This window comes from Biomphalaria glabrata, chromosome 11 (assembly GCF_947242115.1).
Source record: "Biomphalaria glabrata chromosome 11, xgBioGlab47.1, whole genome shotgun sequence".
Classification (NCBI taxonomy): Eukaryota; Metazoa; Mollusca; class Gastropoda; family Planorbidae; genus Biomphalaria; species Biomphalaria glabrata.
In genome coordinates, this window is record NC_074721.1 from 5190495 (window position 1) to 5206447 (window position 15953).

General features: G+C 34.9%; 1 protein-coding gene across 5 annotated transcripts in view; it reads right to left on the reverse strand.

The window, feature by feature from the left end:
• Positions 1 to 12795, reverse strand: part of LOC106079646 (neurogenic locus notch homolog protein 1-like) — a 51027-nt gene extending 38232 nt beyond the window's left edge. For 2 of the 5 annotated variants that reach the window (XM_056045472.1, XM_056045477.1), the window contains exons 1-5: positions 8620 to 8731; positions 8316 to 8435; positions 7279 to 7405; positions 2637 to 2872; positions 535 to 798 (exon numbers count right to left, since the gene is read on the reverse strand). In XM_056045472.1, the coding sequence (XP_055901447.1) occupies positions 535 to 798; positions 2637 to 2872; positions 7279 to 7405; positions 8316 to 8435; positions 8620 to 8623 (751 nt within the window). In that variant the 5' untranslated portion in view covers positions 8624 to 8731. Of the gene's footprint in view, positions 1 to 534; positions 799 to 2636; positions 2873 to 7278; positions 7406 to 8315; positions 8436 to 8619; positions 8732 to 10599; positions 10619 to 12222; positions 12373 to 12648 lie in introns of those variants that run through there. The other 3 variants (XM_056045473.1, XM_056045474.1, XM_056045475.1) reach the window with 3 other exon arrangements.
• Positions 12796 to 15953: the final 3158 nt, after the last annotated feature.

Genomic DNA, 15953 nt, shown 5'->3' on the forward strand with positions numbered 1-15953 from the left:
GTAGTATTAGTTGCCTTTATTTTAACTTCGTGTCTGTAAGTGTCAAATTAGTGCAAGTGTAGCAGACTATGTTAATTTTGAGTGACAGATTTTATGATGATAATTCAGCTATTCTCAGACAATAGGAAACCATGAGTGGTACCTTAATTTTTTGTTGCGAAATGGTTTTGTATTGTATTGACCTTTTTTTACTTTTCAATCTTTAATAAAATGCTATTTAAAAAAAAAGTTCAATTTCTTTAAGGTATATCTTAAATAACCTGTACACTTTCACTTATTAGAAACATTTGTACATATTTGCTACTTATCTGTTACAATGTTTAGAATGTGTCGTATGCTAGTCAAAAGAATGATTTAATTGTTGCATCATATTATCATGATAGTACTTAGTGTAACTTATTTCGTAGATGCTTTGTTTTTCTTTAAAAAAAAGCATTGATGTAGTTTAAAAAAACAACGAAATATAAAGTTGAATAAACTTATCTTTAAAGTTAATGGAAATTTTTGAAATATGTATCGAAATTGAAACATTACCTTCACATTGCCCAGTGCTGTTTTTGGCTAAACCAGGTTTACACCTGCACTCATAGCCTCCAGGAATGTTAACACATCGGTCGTAAAGATCACTGCAAATGTTTGGATCTTGGCAGTGGTCAACTAGAATTGAACAGTCCAGGCCTGTCCAGTTAGCATTACAAATACATTGCCCATTTATGTTATGGCAGTAATCTGTATTCGCTTGGATGCAAGAGCAGTTTCTGTCACAAGTTTCAGAACCATACGTGAACGGTTCACAGTCTAGAGTAATGTAAAACAGTTTGTTAATTGACATTGTACAAACAAGTTACAATTTCCATTGGAAAATATTTAATGTCAGAGTGTACTAGTAACGTTTTCATTTTAGTTCTTTTGTTTCCACGCTCGTCAAACATAAACACAATGAGAAAGAATGAAGAATGCATGTATGTATATATGTATGTTTGTATGTATGTTTGTATGTATGTTTGGATGTATGTATGTATGTATGTATGTGTGTGTATGTGTAATATGTATGTGTGTATGTTTGTATGTAGGCCTACGTATGTATGTATGTATGTATTTATGTATGTGTGTATGTTTGTATGTATGCATGTGTGTGTATGTATGTGTAATGAGTATGTATGTATGTATGTAAGTATGTATGTATGTATGTATGTATGTATTTATGTATGCGTATATGTTTGTATGTATGCATGTGTGTGTATGTATGTGTAATGAGTATGTATGTATGTATGTACGTATGTATGTATGTATGTATGTATGTATATACGTATGCGTGTATGTGGGAAGCGTGGTCGAGAGGCTAAATACACTTGAACTTGGCTTGGCTTGGCTACCTATGAAGGTGGCTCAAGGTTCGACACCCGACTCGGGCAGAATTGTGTTTACTGAGCGTCTAAAGGCAGTACGAAAAAACTCTCTCCTAGATACCTTCTTCCCCCACCGGTCCACAAATGAAATTGGACCAAAGCGTTCTGAGCACGCTATAAGCATAAACGTAGCGCTATATAAAAAGCCATAATTATTATTATGTATGTTTGTATGTAGGTCTAATGTATGCATGCATGTATGTATGTATTGACACACAGAAATCAGAAGAAAACTGATACATATTTTAATAGACATATATAGTTACAATACGCTATTCGTTTTTCATTTTGTAACTTTGTGGAAACTTTTTAAAAAAAATGGGTAGGAGGAAACTTGTGGTAGGGTGGACACGATTCTGGAAAAATGTTCCAACGATTTTCCTACAAATTTGATAGTTGCTGTATATCGTTGGAAAGAGAAATACTAGCTCCTTGGCCATACTAGGAAAATTCTAGTTTGACCTTTAAATTTTACAAAGTAAAAAAAAAAAGATAACTGTAGACTTAAGTGGGCTAGAGTACGAGAAAATGTTTATCTTGAACGGGAAAGTAGATCTACGTCTTTGGGGCTTTTCGCATGTAGGCATTATTCATTCAAGAGTTAAATAAATTCTTTTTTTCTGGAGCATTTAGCTACCTTCTTGACTCTTAAGATTGGAAAATGCCTACTATTAGAATATTATAAAGCATAGTTGATTTATACATTGACTTATACATTGACTTAGAAATAATCAAAGATTTTTTGAAGGGGCTGAGTAAAAAATGTTCCTTTTTTTTTAAATATCTGACATTCATCAGTTATTAAGAGCCAAATAATTGCACTCAAAGTAGAAAACACCAAACAGTGGGAGATGAGTGGGCAGAAAAATATAGAGGTGCAGATCTTAGAGAGGAAGTCGAGATGGATTGGGCACACTCTTAGAAAAGATACCAAAAAAAACAGAGCTAGGCAGGTCTTAGAGTAAAACCCCCAGTAAGACCAAAAAAGAGCATATCGACGCAGTATACTAGAGGAAGCCGAGAATGCAGGAAAGAGCTGGGAAGCCATCAAAAAACTAGCAAGAGACCGTAGAGAGTGGCGTGTTTTTGTTGAGGCCCTATATTCCATGAGGAACCCATAGGAATGATAATGATGATGATGAAATAATCGCACTAAAAGTTTAATAAAGGAGGTATTGTCTTTTTTTTAAAGTATTTTTTTTCAATTCAATGTGTTACTATACTGACCAAAGGCTCTATATGAAGCGCTGAACCCGGTTCTGGAGACTGAGCTGTCTGATTGAAAAACTGCTGTCATTGTATTGGCAGTAGATCGAATTAGAATACTCAATGTGATTTCTTCATTATTGTAACCACAGTATATCTCGCCTATCCGTGAATATTGTTGACTGGGTCCATCAAAGAATGTGACAGAATCCATGCAGTACTGATCATTGTATCTATCTAAGTCTAAGCGACTAAATCTGTTGATAGAGAAAAGCAAGAAAAATAAAAAAAAATACTTTTTAAAAACAAAGCGTATATTAAACGTAGTTGTATCAATTAGTTTGGATTAGTCATGTAATTAAATTTGTAGTATATCAAGACTTAGAATAATAACTAAAAAAAAAAATACTCAGAAAAACACAAATATAAAGGTAAATTCCTCGTTCCATATGCTAGGACAAATTTATACAAATGCTCCTTCTTCCCTAGTGCTATTAGAGCATGGAATGGGTTGCCTGAGCTAGCCAGGAAAACCAGTGACTTGGCAGAATTTAGGTCATTGGTAAATATGCATGACTGAATGCATGACGCGTAGGACGTAATCATCTTCTTTTTTGAAAAAAAAAAGGGTAGGGAAAGGGATATCTGTGTGAAAGTTACCATAATCACTTTTTAAATGCATTTATTAAAACAAAAGTTGAACTATCTGAATTCAAACTGGAGAGTTCAAGACTATTAAAGCCAACGTACTAACCAGTGTGCCAGGGATGTGCTTACAAAAATAAAAGGTTTTATAGTTATCTACTTCAAACTTAGAAGCGACCACGTATTTCTTTCTACATAGCTTAGAGGGGACTAGTTCAACGTATACATTCCTTTGCTAGAGATACCAAACAAAATAATTAATTACAGTAACTAATTAATAAACTAATTGGGTATTTTTAAATTGATTCTTGTAGTGTTAGGTAAAAAAATTAATTGTGCCACATTTCAGCTTGATTTGAAATTGGGTGTTGGAGAAATAACGTGTACAAACAGACAGGCAGACAGGGTGAGTTGATATAAGCTTTGTAAAATCAAGTACGTTTCACAGTCTTAACTGCGGAGTTATGACACATCTATTGCTCTTCGTTTTGGAAAACTTTCTTAGATTGTTTTACATCCCTTTAGTTCCTATCCATTATTATATCACACCATTTTAATTTTTTTATATCTCGGCAATAAGCCTCTATTTTAGTACAACTGAAAATAATTAACTTTATATTGTAGCTACATCAGCTAAACAAGCAAGATTATATATGAAATCTGACTTTCATGGATCAACAGCCACAAAGTTTCTGTTTTTAGGCCTAGTACAGAGCATCGTAAGTGGCGAGGTGGCTGAGCAATAAAGCGAAATGGGGGTCCCAGTTAGGAATCCTGGTAAAGACTTGGATTATTAATTTCGGGATCTTTAGGGCGCCTGTGAGTCCAGCCAGCTCTAATGGGTAACTGACATTTTTTTTTGGGGGGGGGGGCAAAAATAAAGGCTGATTTCGTTGTACTGGACACATGACACCATCGTAAACCGTATGCCACATCTACCCTATCGATCGCAAATTCTGAAAAGGAAAATAGCTTGACTTTACATAGCAACCTAGTCAGGTCTTAATTCTTGGAAAATAAAAAAAAAATCAAATACAAGATCACAGTTAGTTTTTCCTAGTAGGCCCACACCACTTGACCTTGACCCCCCCAAGAGAAACAACCCCTGAGGTTGAGATTAGATACGCTACCACTTCATAAATATTGCATAGTATCAATATAAGATTTGGGCTACTTTAAAAAGTTCGTCTTTTGGAAATTTATTTAAAAAAAAATGAATTTTTTAAAAGAATGGATTTGTAATGTGGATTGATTTTTGTTTGCACTTTTTTTTTTGGGGGGGGGGGGGGTAGAACAGTAATATTTAAGAAATATTTAAGAAGTGACAAAACTGCAGAAATGGTATGAAAATAAACAGAATAATCACCTTTCTCACTATAAAAGTGGTGCATTTTCTTAGGAAAAAAACAAGGAAACACAAACTTAAAATCGGCCCCCGAAGTGGTCCACCCAGGCAGGCTTCAATATTTTCAGAAAGAACATCCAAATGAAATTATATCAAAGACAAATGAGAGATAAGAATGGAGAAAGAAGGTTGACAGATCTTGTGTAGTGCCCCAATGGTGCTGCAGATCAAGGGATAGGTGCAAGTGAATGCAAAGTTAGATGTGAACCTGGCCTAATTAGTCCCCCTTTCAGACCTTGTGGTCTATAGGGCACATGATGTAAAGTTCATCTGTTTTGTGTCCTACGGTTAACGAGGGTGTCATGTAGCCAGCACGACCAACCCCCTTTACTTTTCCCCAACTAATGTCAGGTACCCATTAGAGCTGGGTAGACTCAGAGGCGCCTAAGGATTCCGAAGTTGAAAATCCCACCAGGATTCGAACCCGGGACCCTCGGTTCAGAAGCTAAGCGCTTTACCGAGCCTCTCCTGGTCTTTACAATATGTAATTGTTTTGGAAATGCTTAATATGCTATTTGAATTCTCTAAATTTGCACATAGAAAATGTTCAAGAAAAAAAAAGTTTATAAGATTACTATTCGTTTTAAATTAGGTCTAACTTATATTGCATACTAATTAGCCTTTTCTCTTTAAAAAACTGCTTGCATAACTGATTTTAAAAATTAGATTTTTCGCTTTCAGGAAAAAAGAAAGTAGCCGTTGCATCAGAACTTTGAATGGTCTAAAATATTGTGATGTCGGATTTTCAATATCTTTTCTAGTTTACGCGATCTAAACGGAACGGACGGACAGACGGACAGACATTTCGCACAAAACTAAAAGCGTCTTTTCCCCTTTCGGGGGCCGCTAAAAACGACTTACATATTTAAAAGCAAGCAAGATTACAAGGAGAGTTTCAGAGGCGGCCTTCATCAAATTCACCAATGTTTTGATCGTTTAAAGAAATTTGGCGTTATAATTCACATAAAAGCAAAAGCATACAGTGCAACTCGTCGTCTTTGATAAGACTCTTCTAAATCTTCTGGAATAAGCAGAGTAGCATTAAGTGATAACCTAAGATCAGCATGGACACCTCCCAATAAAGTGTGAGCTGATTACATTCTTTTATTGATTTTTACTTAAATGTAAAATCCCAATGTTAATTACATTAATTCAATTGTTATTGCACATTTTGCAATAATACTTAATTAAAATTAGAAACAGACTTAACATCATATAAACAGTTTTTTTTTTTTTATTTTAAATGGTATAACGTTGTGCTGTATCATTTACAATTAAACTACCTTCTAGATGTGTCAAAGCATATTTGGGCATATATCTAGAGATTTTATTATTATATTTTCCCATGTGTGTGCTTTTGCCAAGCTATAATTTTTCCAACGTGGTTGTCACCCCCAAAATGGTGTCGACTGGTGCAGATCGCACCCCTCACACACCCTCCCCCTAGTGACGCTACTGCTCCAAGATATATCTCAAAATTTTATTACTATCTTTTTTAATGGAGAAGCTTGTGAACTTTTTAATAACACTTACTTCCCCTGAAGTTTTTCATTGAAAAATGGTGTAATTTTCTGAAAAATCTGCTTCCATATATAATTTAAAAAATTAGAAGCTTCACTTTCAGAAAAGAAAAAAGTTGCCCTTGCATCAGAACTTTGAATGATCTAAAATATCATGATGTCCGATTTTCATTTTCTCTTCTAGTTTCTGAGATCTAAACGGGACGGACGGACAGACGGACAGACAGGCCACACAAAACTAGAAGCGTCTTTTCCTCTTTCGGGGGCCGCTAAAAACTGGACTTCGGGAAAATCATTTGGATGAATCATTCTAAAATCATATTTTGATTTGAACTCTCAATTGCATGTAAGGTGAAAATAAATGCATTGATTTTGCTGTTAATTATATATAAAAGAGTAATGAGCCCATGTTTATACATTTTCAGGGTATGATTGTTGAACACGGAACATTTTGTGGATTGACAGCTTTGAAATTTCAGTATGTGAGAAACTAAATTAGCTCGTATCTTGATGTAAAAAAGAATGGGTGCTTTTGCTGTGACTGCTTTTTTTTTAAAATATACAACTTGTTTTTTCTTAGAAAGCTTAAAATTTTGTGTTGGACTATTTTATTAAGTAAAACCGTTATGTGTTCATTAGTTTCTATTATCGACCTGGTCGTAATGTTTCATGGTAATTCTGCAGTGCCGTGTAAAGATAATGACAGTGCCAAATACTTAATCTTACGAAATCAACTTTATAGATTGTTATATTGAACAATTTTAAGCAAGATTTGTAAATTTTTAAATTTAACTCTTTTTCTCCGTAATTATTTTTCTCGTTCCGATAGAATTATTCATTTAGCTTATTTGTATTTCACTATCCTGACATGATTAAACTTGAATAACTTTTTTATTTGTTATTATAAAATGTTGTATTTCGTGTCAAAATATAGATGAATGCATTTTTTTTAATGAAGACAAATTAAAGTTTATAAATCCAAAAATCAATTTAGTTTTAATGGGGTCAAATGAACGTTGCCATCTTCAATTAGGAGAGAAAGAGTTAATAATATATTTGGAAGTTCTTAACTTATTACGAGTTTATAGCCTACCTTAGACTGATGACCTGGTTATCAGCAACAGTGATATGCCATTGGCAAAAAGAGTTATCTGGGTAGTTGCTTGGAAATTTTGGAGATGTTATCACCCCTGCCTGGTCAGACAAATCTCCTCCACAGTCTGAAATAAAAAGTTCATTTTTGTTTTCATCAAAAGGCAAAAGACAAAGTAATCTTTAAAAAAATAACAATCTATAATTAAAATTCAATTGATGAAACATGTCGGTAAAATGTAGGATGTATAACTTATAAAAGGGGGTCTGGTGGAAGAGTGGTAAAGCGTTAGGCTTCAGAACCGAGAGGTTCCGGGTTTAAATCTCGTTGAAGACTGGGATTTTTTAATATCGTTTTTTTTTAAGGAGAAAAACTCTAATGGGTAACGGACATAAGTTGGGAAAAGTAAAGGTGGTTGGTCGTTGTTCTGTCTGCATTGCACCCTCGCTAACCGTTAACCAGAGAAACAGACTACCTTTACACCATCTGCCTCATAGATTTCAATGTCTAAAAAGGGAAGTTTACTTAAAACAAATATATTAGGTCGAAATATTTAGATGTCTCAAAAAAAAACCCACAACGAAACAGTTTTTTTCAGAATGTACTTAGCGACACAAATGCCTCTCACTTTTAAATAAGAGTGGATCAATATTTCTGCAGTTAGGTTACTGTCATTTGATCAGCAAATAATTGGCTTAAAGTAGGCTTCCAAGAAAAATTAAACATATGGGTAGCATCAATATCCAATAAGTACAATATTTATGACAGTAAATCACTGACAAGTTAGTTTGTGTTTAAACCAGAACATGAGAAGAATTGAATTAAATTGCAAGAGATGCCATAACAGTTTTCAATAAAGGTAAAGCCGGACATTTTCACCCCTTCGCCCAATGCCTGCCAAACGGAGGATACGACCTTAAAAAGGAGGGCATGTCCTCGTTTTGCCATACGTCTAATATCCGTATGAGAAGGGTACATGGAACATTGCGAAAAGATTGCAATAATGATAATGGAAAAAAAATACAACTTTAACTTACCACCAAATTGACAATGTGTGTATTGGTTTAAAAATAAAGTATAGAACGCAACAATCACAGCAATATGTATTTGCATTTTGCTAGCCATGTTTATTATTTCTATGCATCCATCATTTGCAGCTAGAAATATAAAAAAAGATGATATCTTTATGCATACAATGTATATCTAAAGACTATCTAAAGACTATATCTAAAACACTAAACTTAAAAAGGAAACAACAGTCATAATCAATCATCACACTTTAGAACAATGCAACTTCAAAAATAACCTAACATACACATCTATAACATTAAAGAAGATTACCCATCACAAATGGAAGTTCTCAATCAGACACAGCAGAAATAAATACCTATCACTGTTAATATTAATGGCAGGAGATGTAGAGTCAAATCCAGGGCCTAGATCTAAAGATAGATGCAACATCTGCAAAAAAATATGCACCCTGAAACAGAAAGCCATTCAATGTGACACCTGCGATGAATGGTACCATGCATCATGTCTCCATATGAATACACCTGTGTATTATGCCTTAGGCAACAAAGACGCATCATGGCACTGTGTACCGTGTGGGTTACCTCAGTTTACATCAGGACTGTTTGATTCCTTTGATGCGGACACTTCTAACCCATACAACATCCTAAACACCATCCCGAACCAAACTCACCAACCACTAGCCAGATCCACTCCTGTTAAACCTAAATCTACTAAAATTAATACAACAGCCTCACTAAACAAACCTACTAAAGAAGTAATACCAAAATACCTTAAAACCTTAGTTATAAATTTTCAAAGCATTAGGAACAAAACAGCAGACTTAGAAATGTTATTAGAATGTGAGAAACCAGACATAAATGCAGGAACAGAAACTTGGCTGCATCCTGAAATTTATAATGCAGAAATTTTCAATAGTAATTATGAAATTTTTAGAAAAGATAGGGCTGATAATCATGGAGGAGTTCTTTTAGCAATAAAAAACACTCTTATAGCAGAAGAAATTACCTTACCTAACTCAAAAAATATAGAATCAACATTTTGTAAAATTAATACCATCTCAACATCCCTAATAATAGGCAGCATTTACAGACCACCAAATTCTAGTTTAGAATACATGCAGGAACTATGTAATCAGATTACTACACTTAAAGAGACAAATAAAAATGCAGTTTTTTGGATTATGGGTGATTTTAACCTACCTGATATAAATTGGAAAACACTAACCATAGATAAACACCAAAACCTTAAGGACATAAATGAGCTTTTCATAGAAACTTTACACAATTTAAGTTTAGATCAAATCATTAAAAAGCCAACTAGATTAAACAACACATTAGATCTCTTCTTAACCAACAGACCTGGATTAGTAGTTGATTATGAAATTATCCCTGGTCTATCAGACCATGAGATCATAAAAATACACAGTCAGATAAAAGCAGTAGCCAATACAAAACCCAAAAGAAAAATCTTACTCTGGAATAAATGTAACCTAACACAACTACACCAAGCTGCACTAAACTTTCAACAAACATTCTTATTAGAAAAAGACATTAACCAACCAGTCGATGACCTCTGGAATTTCATTAAAAACCATCTTAAAAGCATAATAGAAAATCATATACCAACTAAATACACATCAAACAAAATAAATAAATGCTGGTTTAATAATAGACTAAAGAAGCTTTGTAAACAGAAGGAAAACCTCTATAGAAAATTTAAAGAAACTAATGCAGAAAGAGTTTACAAAAAGTATATAAAAATTAAACACTTAACCCAAAAAGTAAGCAGACAGCTGCAGAGTGAATACATAAACAATGTAATATCTAAAGATAACAACAAAAACCTATGGTCATACATTAAGTCTAAGAAAATGGAAACAACAGGCGTAGCGCCATTAAAAGATGAACATAACATAATACATAATGATAATGAAACTAAAGCAAACATTCTAAACAAATACTTTGCATCAGCATTCTCAGCCCCAGGAGACAAAGACATATTACTGAATTTGAACCAAGTAGACAACATAGAAGATATAGTAGTACAAGAAAATGGAATTCAAAAACTATTAGCCAACACCAAACCAAATAAAGCTTCTGGACCTGATGGTATTCCAGCTAGATTACTCAAAGAACTAAGTAATGAGCTAGCCCCAGTGTTCAAAATACTCTTTCAGGCTTCACTTAACCAGGGCAGAGTACCAAAGGACTGGAAAGAAGCTAATGTCACCCCCCTATTTAAAAAAGGAGAAAAATCTGACCCCGGGAACTACAGACCAGTATCACTTACCAGCATCACATGTAAAATCCTAGAACACATAATATGTAGCAACATCATAAACCACTTAGACAAACATAATGTCCTCACACCATACCAACATGGCTTTAGGAAATATAGATCATGTGAAACACAACTAATAGGACTAATTGATGATTTTTCAAAAGGTTTAGATAATATTGAACAAATAGATGCTATCTTACTAGATTTTTCTAAGGCTTTTGACAAAGTTCACCACCATAGTTTGCTTAAAAAATTAAAATATTTCGGCATTAATGGTCCACTGCATCAGTGGAGTAAAGACTTTCTGATAGGGAGAGAACAAACTGTAATAATAAATGGCTCTAAATCAACACCGATAACAGTAAACTCAGGTGTACCTCAAGGTACAGTCTTGGGTCCACTACTATTTTTAATTTACATAAATGATTTACCAAATTGCATTAGTTCAGGAACAAAAGTCAGATTATTTGCAGACGATTGCATAATATATAGAACAATAAAAACAACACAAGACACAGATATTTTACAAAGAGAATTAGATGAATTACAGAAATGGGAATCAAATTGGAGCATGTCTTTCCACCCAGAAAAATGTCAGTTGTTAAGAGTAACAAAAAACTAAAACAAATTAATTCCACTTATCTTATTCATGGCAAACCAGTATCACAGACTAAAAACGCAAAATACCTAGGTGTTATAATAAATGAAAAACTATCATGGAATCCACATATTGATGAAACTACAAAAAAATCAAACAAAGCATTAGGATTTATTAAAAGAAATTTCTATAAATCAAATAAGAACATAAAACTAAAATGTTACTTAACCTTGGTTAGGCCAATAATAGAATATGCATCCTCCGTTTGGGACCCCTCAACTCAAGAAAACATTAAGAAACTGGAACAGACACAAAATAGAGCAGTGAGATTCATAACAAACGAATATTCACATTTGACTAGAGTAACACCTTTAGTAAAATCACTAAATTTAGAAAGCCTTCAGGACAGAAGGCTCAAAAGTAAAGTAGCAATCATACATAAAACACTGAACCATAATCTTCAAATACAAAAACAAAATTTAATAAAATACTCTGAAAGACACAAAGATAAAGGCACATTCCTCGTCCCATATGCTAGGACAAATTTGTACAAATACTCCTTCTTCCCTAGTGCTATTAGAGCATGGAATGGGTTGCCTGAGCTAGCCAGGAAAACCAGTGACTTGGCAGAATTTAAGTCATTGGTTAATATGCATGACTAAATGCATGACGCGTAGGACGTAATCATCTTCTTTTTTGAAGTAACGTCTGTATTATATAAGATAAGATAAGACTATATTGAATAGAAATCTGTTGCTAGCATATACATTTATTGGCATAAACTTTGTGTGACGTGACAATATTATTAGGCCTATATATTTGAATTCGAAAAAAAAAATATTAAAACATCTCTAATAGAATTTACAAATAAATAAATAGCTAGATCTACATTGGCATAGACCACATATCTTTCTCTAATTAATAGCTATTAATATTAAATATTGTTCATATGTATCCAGTACTAAGTGTTATTAAACGCTACAATAGTCAATTTAAGGACACGGAACTTGAGAGTTTGTCTTATATAGGCTTACTATTTCTAAATCTCCCGATACCGAAGTTTTATGTAGGAAGAGCGTCTTATAATTTGGCCGCTGTTCAATTTTTTATTTATTTAAATTTTACATTTGTTATCACCTATTGTAACCTATTTTACGACCCAACTTTAAATGTCATGTACCCGGCACGACTTTGAATTGACACACTATATCTGCAATTAATGTTTTGAATGTTTCATCGCAAAAAAAAAATGAATGCGTATTAAAATATGACTTTAGCATACCTATAGCACAAAATGGAGTAAGTAAAAAATATAAATATATTGATAATGGATATTGGTAATGGACTGTTCCAACTATAAAAAAAATATTAATGATAAACGATTAATGGTCTTCTCTTTTGGAAGTAAATTCTGTAATTTATAATGTTTAAGATTGTTTAAAATAACTCTTCAGACTTACAGAACAATGTTTGGTATCACGACGGGATGAGATCTTGGTCAACAAGTAAACAGCAATGGTGTAGGGGTATATGAGGTGTTTAATTAAGTTGTGATGGAGTTGGTGACAGAAGATTGAAAGAGTCAGTGTTGGAGATAGAGCTTTGAGAGAGAGTTTGAGATAGGGTTCTGAGCGTGTCAGTCAGAGTTGGGGATAGGGTTTTGACTCATGGGCGTCCCCAGGAGGGTGCAAGGTGGTGCACATGCACCCCCCCCCGGATTCTGAGTTGTCGAATTTTAGCCTTTATTTTTTGCACTATCGAATCAATTAAAATCTAAGTAGCAACTGAACGACTGAAGTGACTGAAGTGACTGAAAGTGACTGAAGTGACTGAAGTGCAGTTGTCAAATATGTTAATGTTGTAGTAGTCTAGCCTAAGTTTATCGAGTATTGATCACTAACCACCTACATGCATCCCTCTGAATTCTGAGTAGCCAAATTTTAGGTCATTTTTTTACACATTCATATAACTTCTACTAAGTAGCAACTGATAGCCTGAAGTGACTGAAGTACAGTTGTCAAATAAGTTAATGTTGTAGAAGTCTAGCCTTTGGCTTATCGGGAATTGATCCCCGTCCATCTACATGCATCCCTCTGAATTCTGAGTTGCAAATTTTAGGCCATTTTTCCTAAACCTTCATATAACTTCCGCTAAGTAGCAACGTAACGAGTAGGGCTTCCACTGAAGTTCAGTTCGAAGGATATGCTATTACTGAAAGAAATTAGCATTGGTTAATCTGTAGTTCATGTCCTACCATCCATGTAAGCCTTGTATGGGTTTGCAATTCAATATACTATAGTCGTGGCGATATTTTTTTTATTTGTATATAATTATAGTTTATATAAGTTAATAGTTATAGTTTTATGTGTTCTGAGCACACTTCTTTATGGCAGCGAGAGCTCGGCAACTTACATGCGTCAAGAGCATAGATTAAATAGCTTCCACCTACGCTTCCTGCTACGCATAATGAGCATCTCCTGGAGGAATCATGTCACCAACCAAGAAGTTTTAAAACGGGTCAATGTGAACAGCATCTATGCTCTCCTTCAACAGAGAAGACTACGCTGGCTCGGTCATGTCACTCGGTGTCTCCAGCAGAGCTGACTGGGTATAAAAATAGGCCCGGGCATTACATAAAAACCGACCTACAAAAATAGCATGTCATATGTTGTAGCCAGGATTTTTGGTGTGGGGGAAGTGTATCCTAGAATAGACTATTTCTTTAGTTAGTGGAAAGACAGTACACACCGCAATCGACAGCTAAGGAGTCTGGGTTTGGGGCGGAGCACCGGATCAAAATAATATTTCCGGTATTTTTAGTTTTTAAAAAATGCCAATTCTGAGGCTTCTACATACAAATATGCTACTTTTCCGCTAAAAAAATTAATGTAAAAAAATCTGCTATTTACTGTATTTAATTAATGGAGTCAAGCGACTGGTAGAACATGGTAACTATACTTTTGCTTTAGTTTTTTGTATTGGAGAAAAAAAAAGGGGGTGGGGTAACCACAAAAACCTCTTTTGACTGCGCTCATGAAATTTGGTGACTGTAGTCTGCTTAATTTTTTTTTATTGAAAAGGGGGTTTTAACCTTAAATCTCCTGGAGTGTAGATTTTAAGCTCAACCCTCCTCCTTGGGTGCTTTAGGGCAATAAGTGAGGCCTGAAGCAACTGATGGTTTGAGTCCCCCCCCCAACCGGTTACGCCCATATGTCATATTATATATGTAAGCCTAATTCTCTTCAACATATATAAAGCTTGATATGTGCATCGAAAACCATATGCTTGCGTAGGATTATGTCTGTGGCATTTTACGTCTCGAGAGACGATCTTTTCCCTTTGCAACTTCTTGTGTGACTAAAGAGGCCAATCCTTGATACACAGCTGCGATCGCAGGTTAGGCATATGTAATCACCAGGCGCCGTTGCATTTTTAACCTTCTTTCTGCTTCTGTTGTGTATGACATCTGCAATCAATGACCCTTCCTTTATGCTCTCTCTCCATGTGGATCTATCCAGTGCCACCTCTTCCCAGCTGCTAGTGTCGATTTTGAAGAGCTTCATGTTGCTTTTGCATACATCCGTATATCGTAAAAGTGGGCGACCAGCGGCTCTCCTGCCTTCTATTAGATCGCTATACAGAATGTCCTGTGGAAGTCGACCTACTGGCATTCTACGAACGTGGCCAAGCCAGCCAAGGCGTCTGCTGCTGATAACAGCGGATGTCCTGGCACCCTGCTCTTCATAGCTCTTCCTCATTAATTATCTTTTTTTTCCACCTTATTTTAAAGATCCGCCTTAGGCATCGGAGGTGGAAGACATTCAGCTTTTTTTCCTGCCATGAGTAGGTTGACCATGTTTCACTTCCGTACAGCAAGGTGCTTAACACACAGGTCCGGTAGACTAGGGCTTTAGTACTGTTAATCAGCAATATGTTGTCCAAGACTCTTTTCTGCAACCGTGACATGGTGGTCATTGCCTTGGCTATCCTGTTGTTAATGTCTTTATCCAGTAGAGAGTTGTTGGATATGATGGAGCCAATGTAACAAAAGTGATCAACAATTTCTAGTGGTTGTTCATTAATGCTTACTTGAGGTGCAGTGTTTGTGTTTTGGACAAGTACCTTAGTCTTTCTTTGAATTATGTTTAAGCCGAACTTCTGGCAAGCAGCAGATAGCTTGTCAACCAGGGACTGTAGCTGAATCAGCCACAATAGCTGCATCATCAGCATAAAGGAATTCCCTGATGAGTAACTTCGTAACCTTGGTTTTTGCCCGCAGCCTTGATACATTAAATAGTTTTCCAGAGGATCTTGTATGGAGAAACACACCTTCGTTTATGTCGTTGTACGCATAATGTAGTAGACAAGAGAAGACTATGCCAAAATGAGTAGGTGCGAGCACACATCCCTGCTTGACACCACTGCAAACCTCAAAAGGTGCTGATTGGGCTCCATTAAATTTGACAGTACATTTCGTTTCCTCGTGAAAGCACTCAATGAACTTCAGTAGTTTGGGAGGACAACCTATTTTCCTTAGGAATTTGAAAAGGCCACTTCTGCTGACCATGTCAAAGGCTTTAGTTAGATCAACAAAAACGATGTAAAGGGTAGGATTATGTAATGTATTTTATTTATACATGTATGTGGTCAGAAAATTATAAACTATACAATAAGAGCATTAATGACTTTGAAATAAAAAAAATAGTAATTTTTTTTGGGATTGTTTTGGTATGTTATAGATTACAAACGTTACTTCAAAAAATCA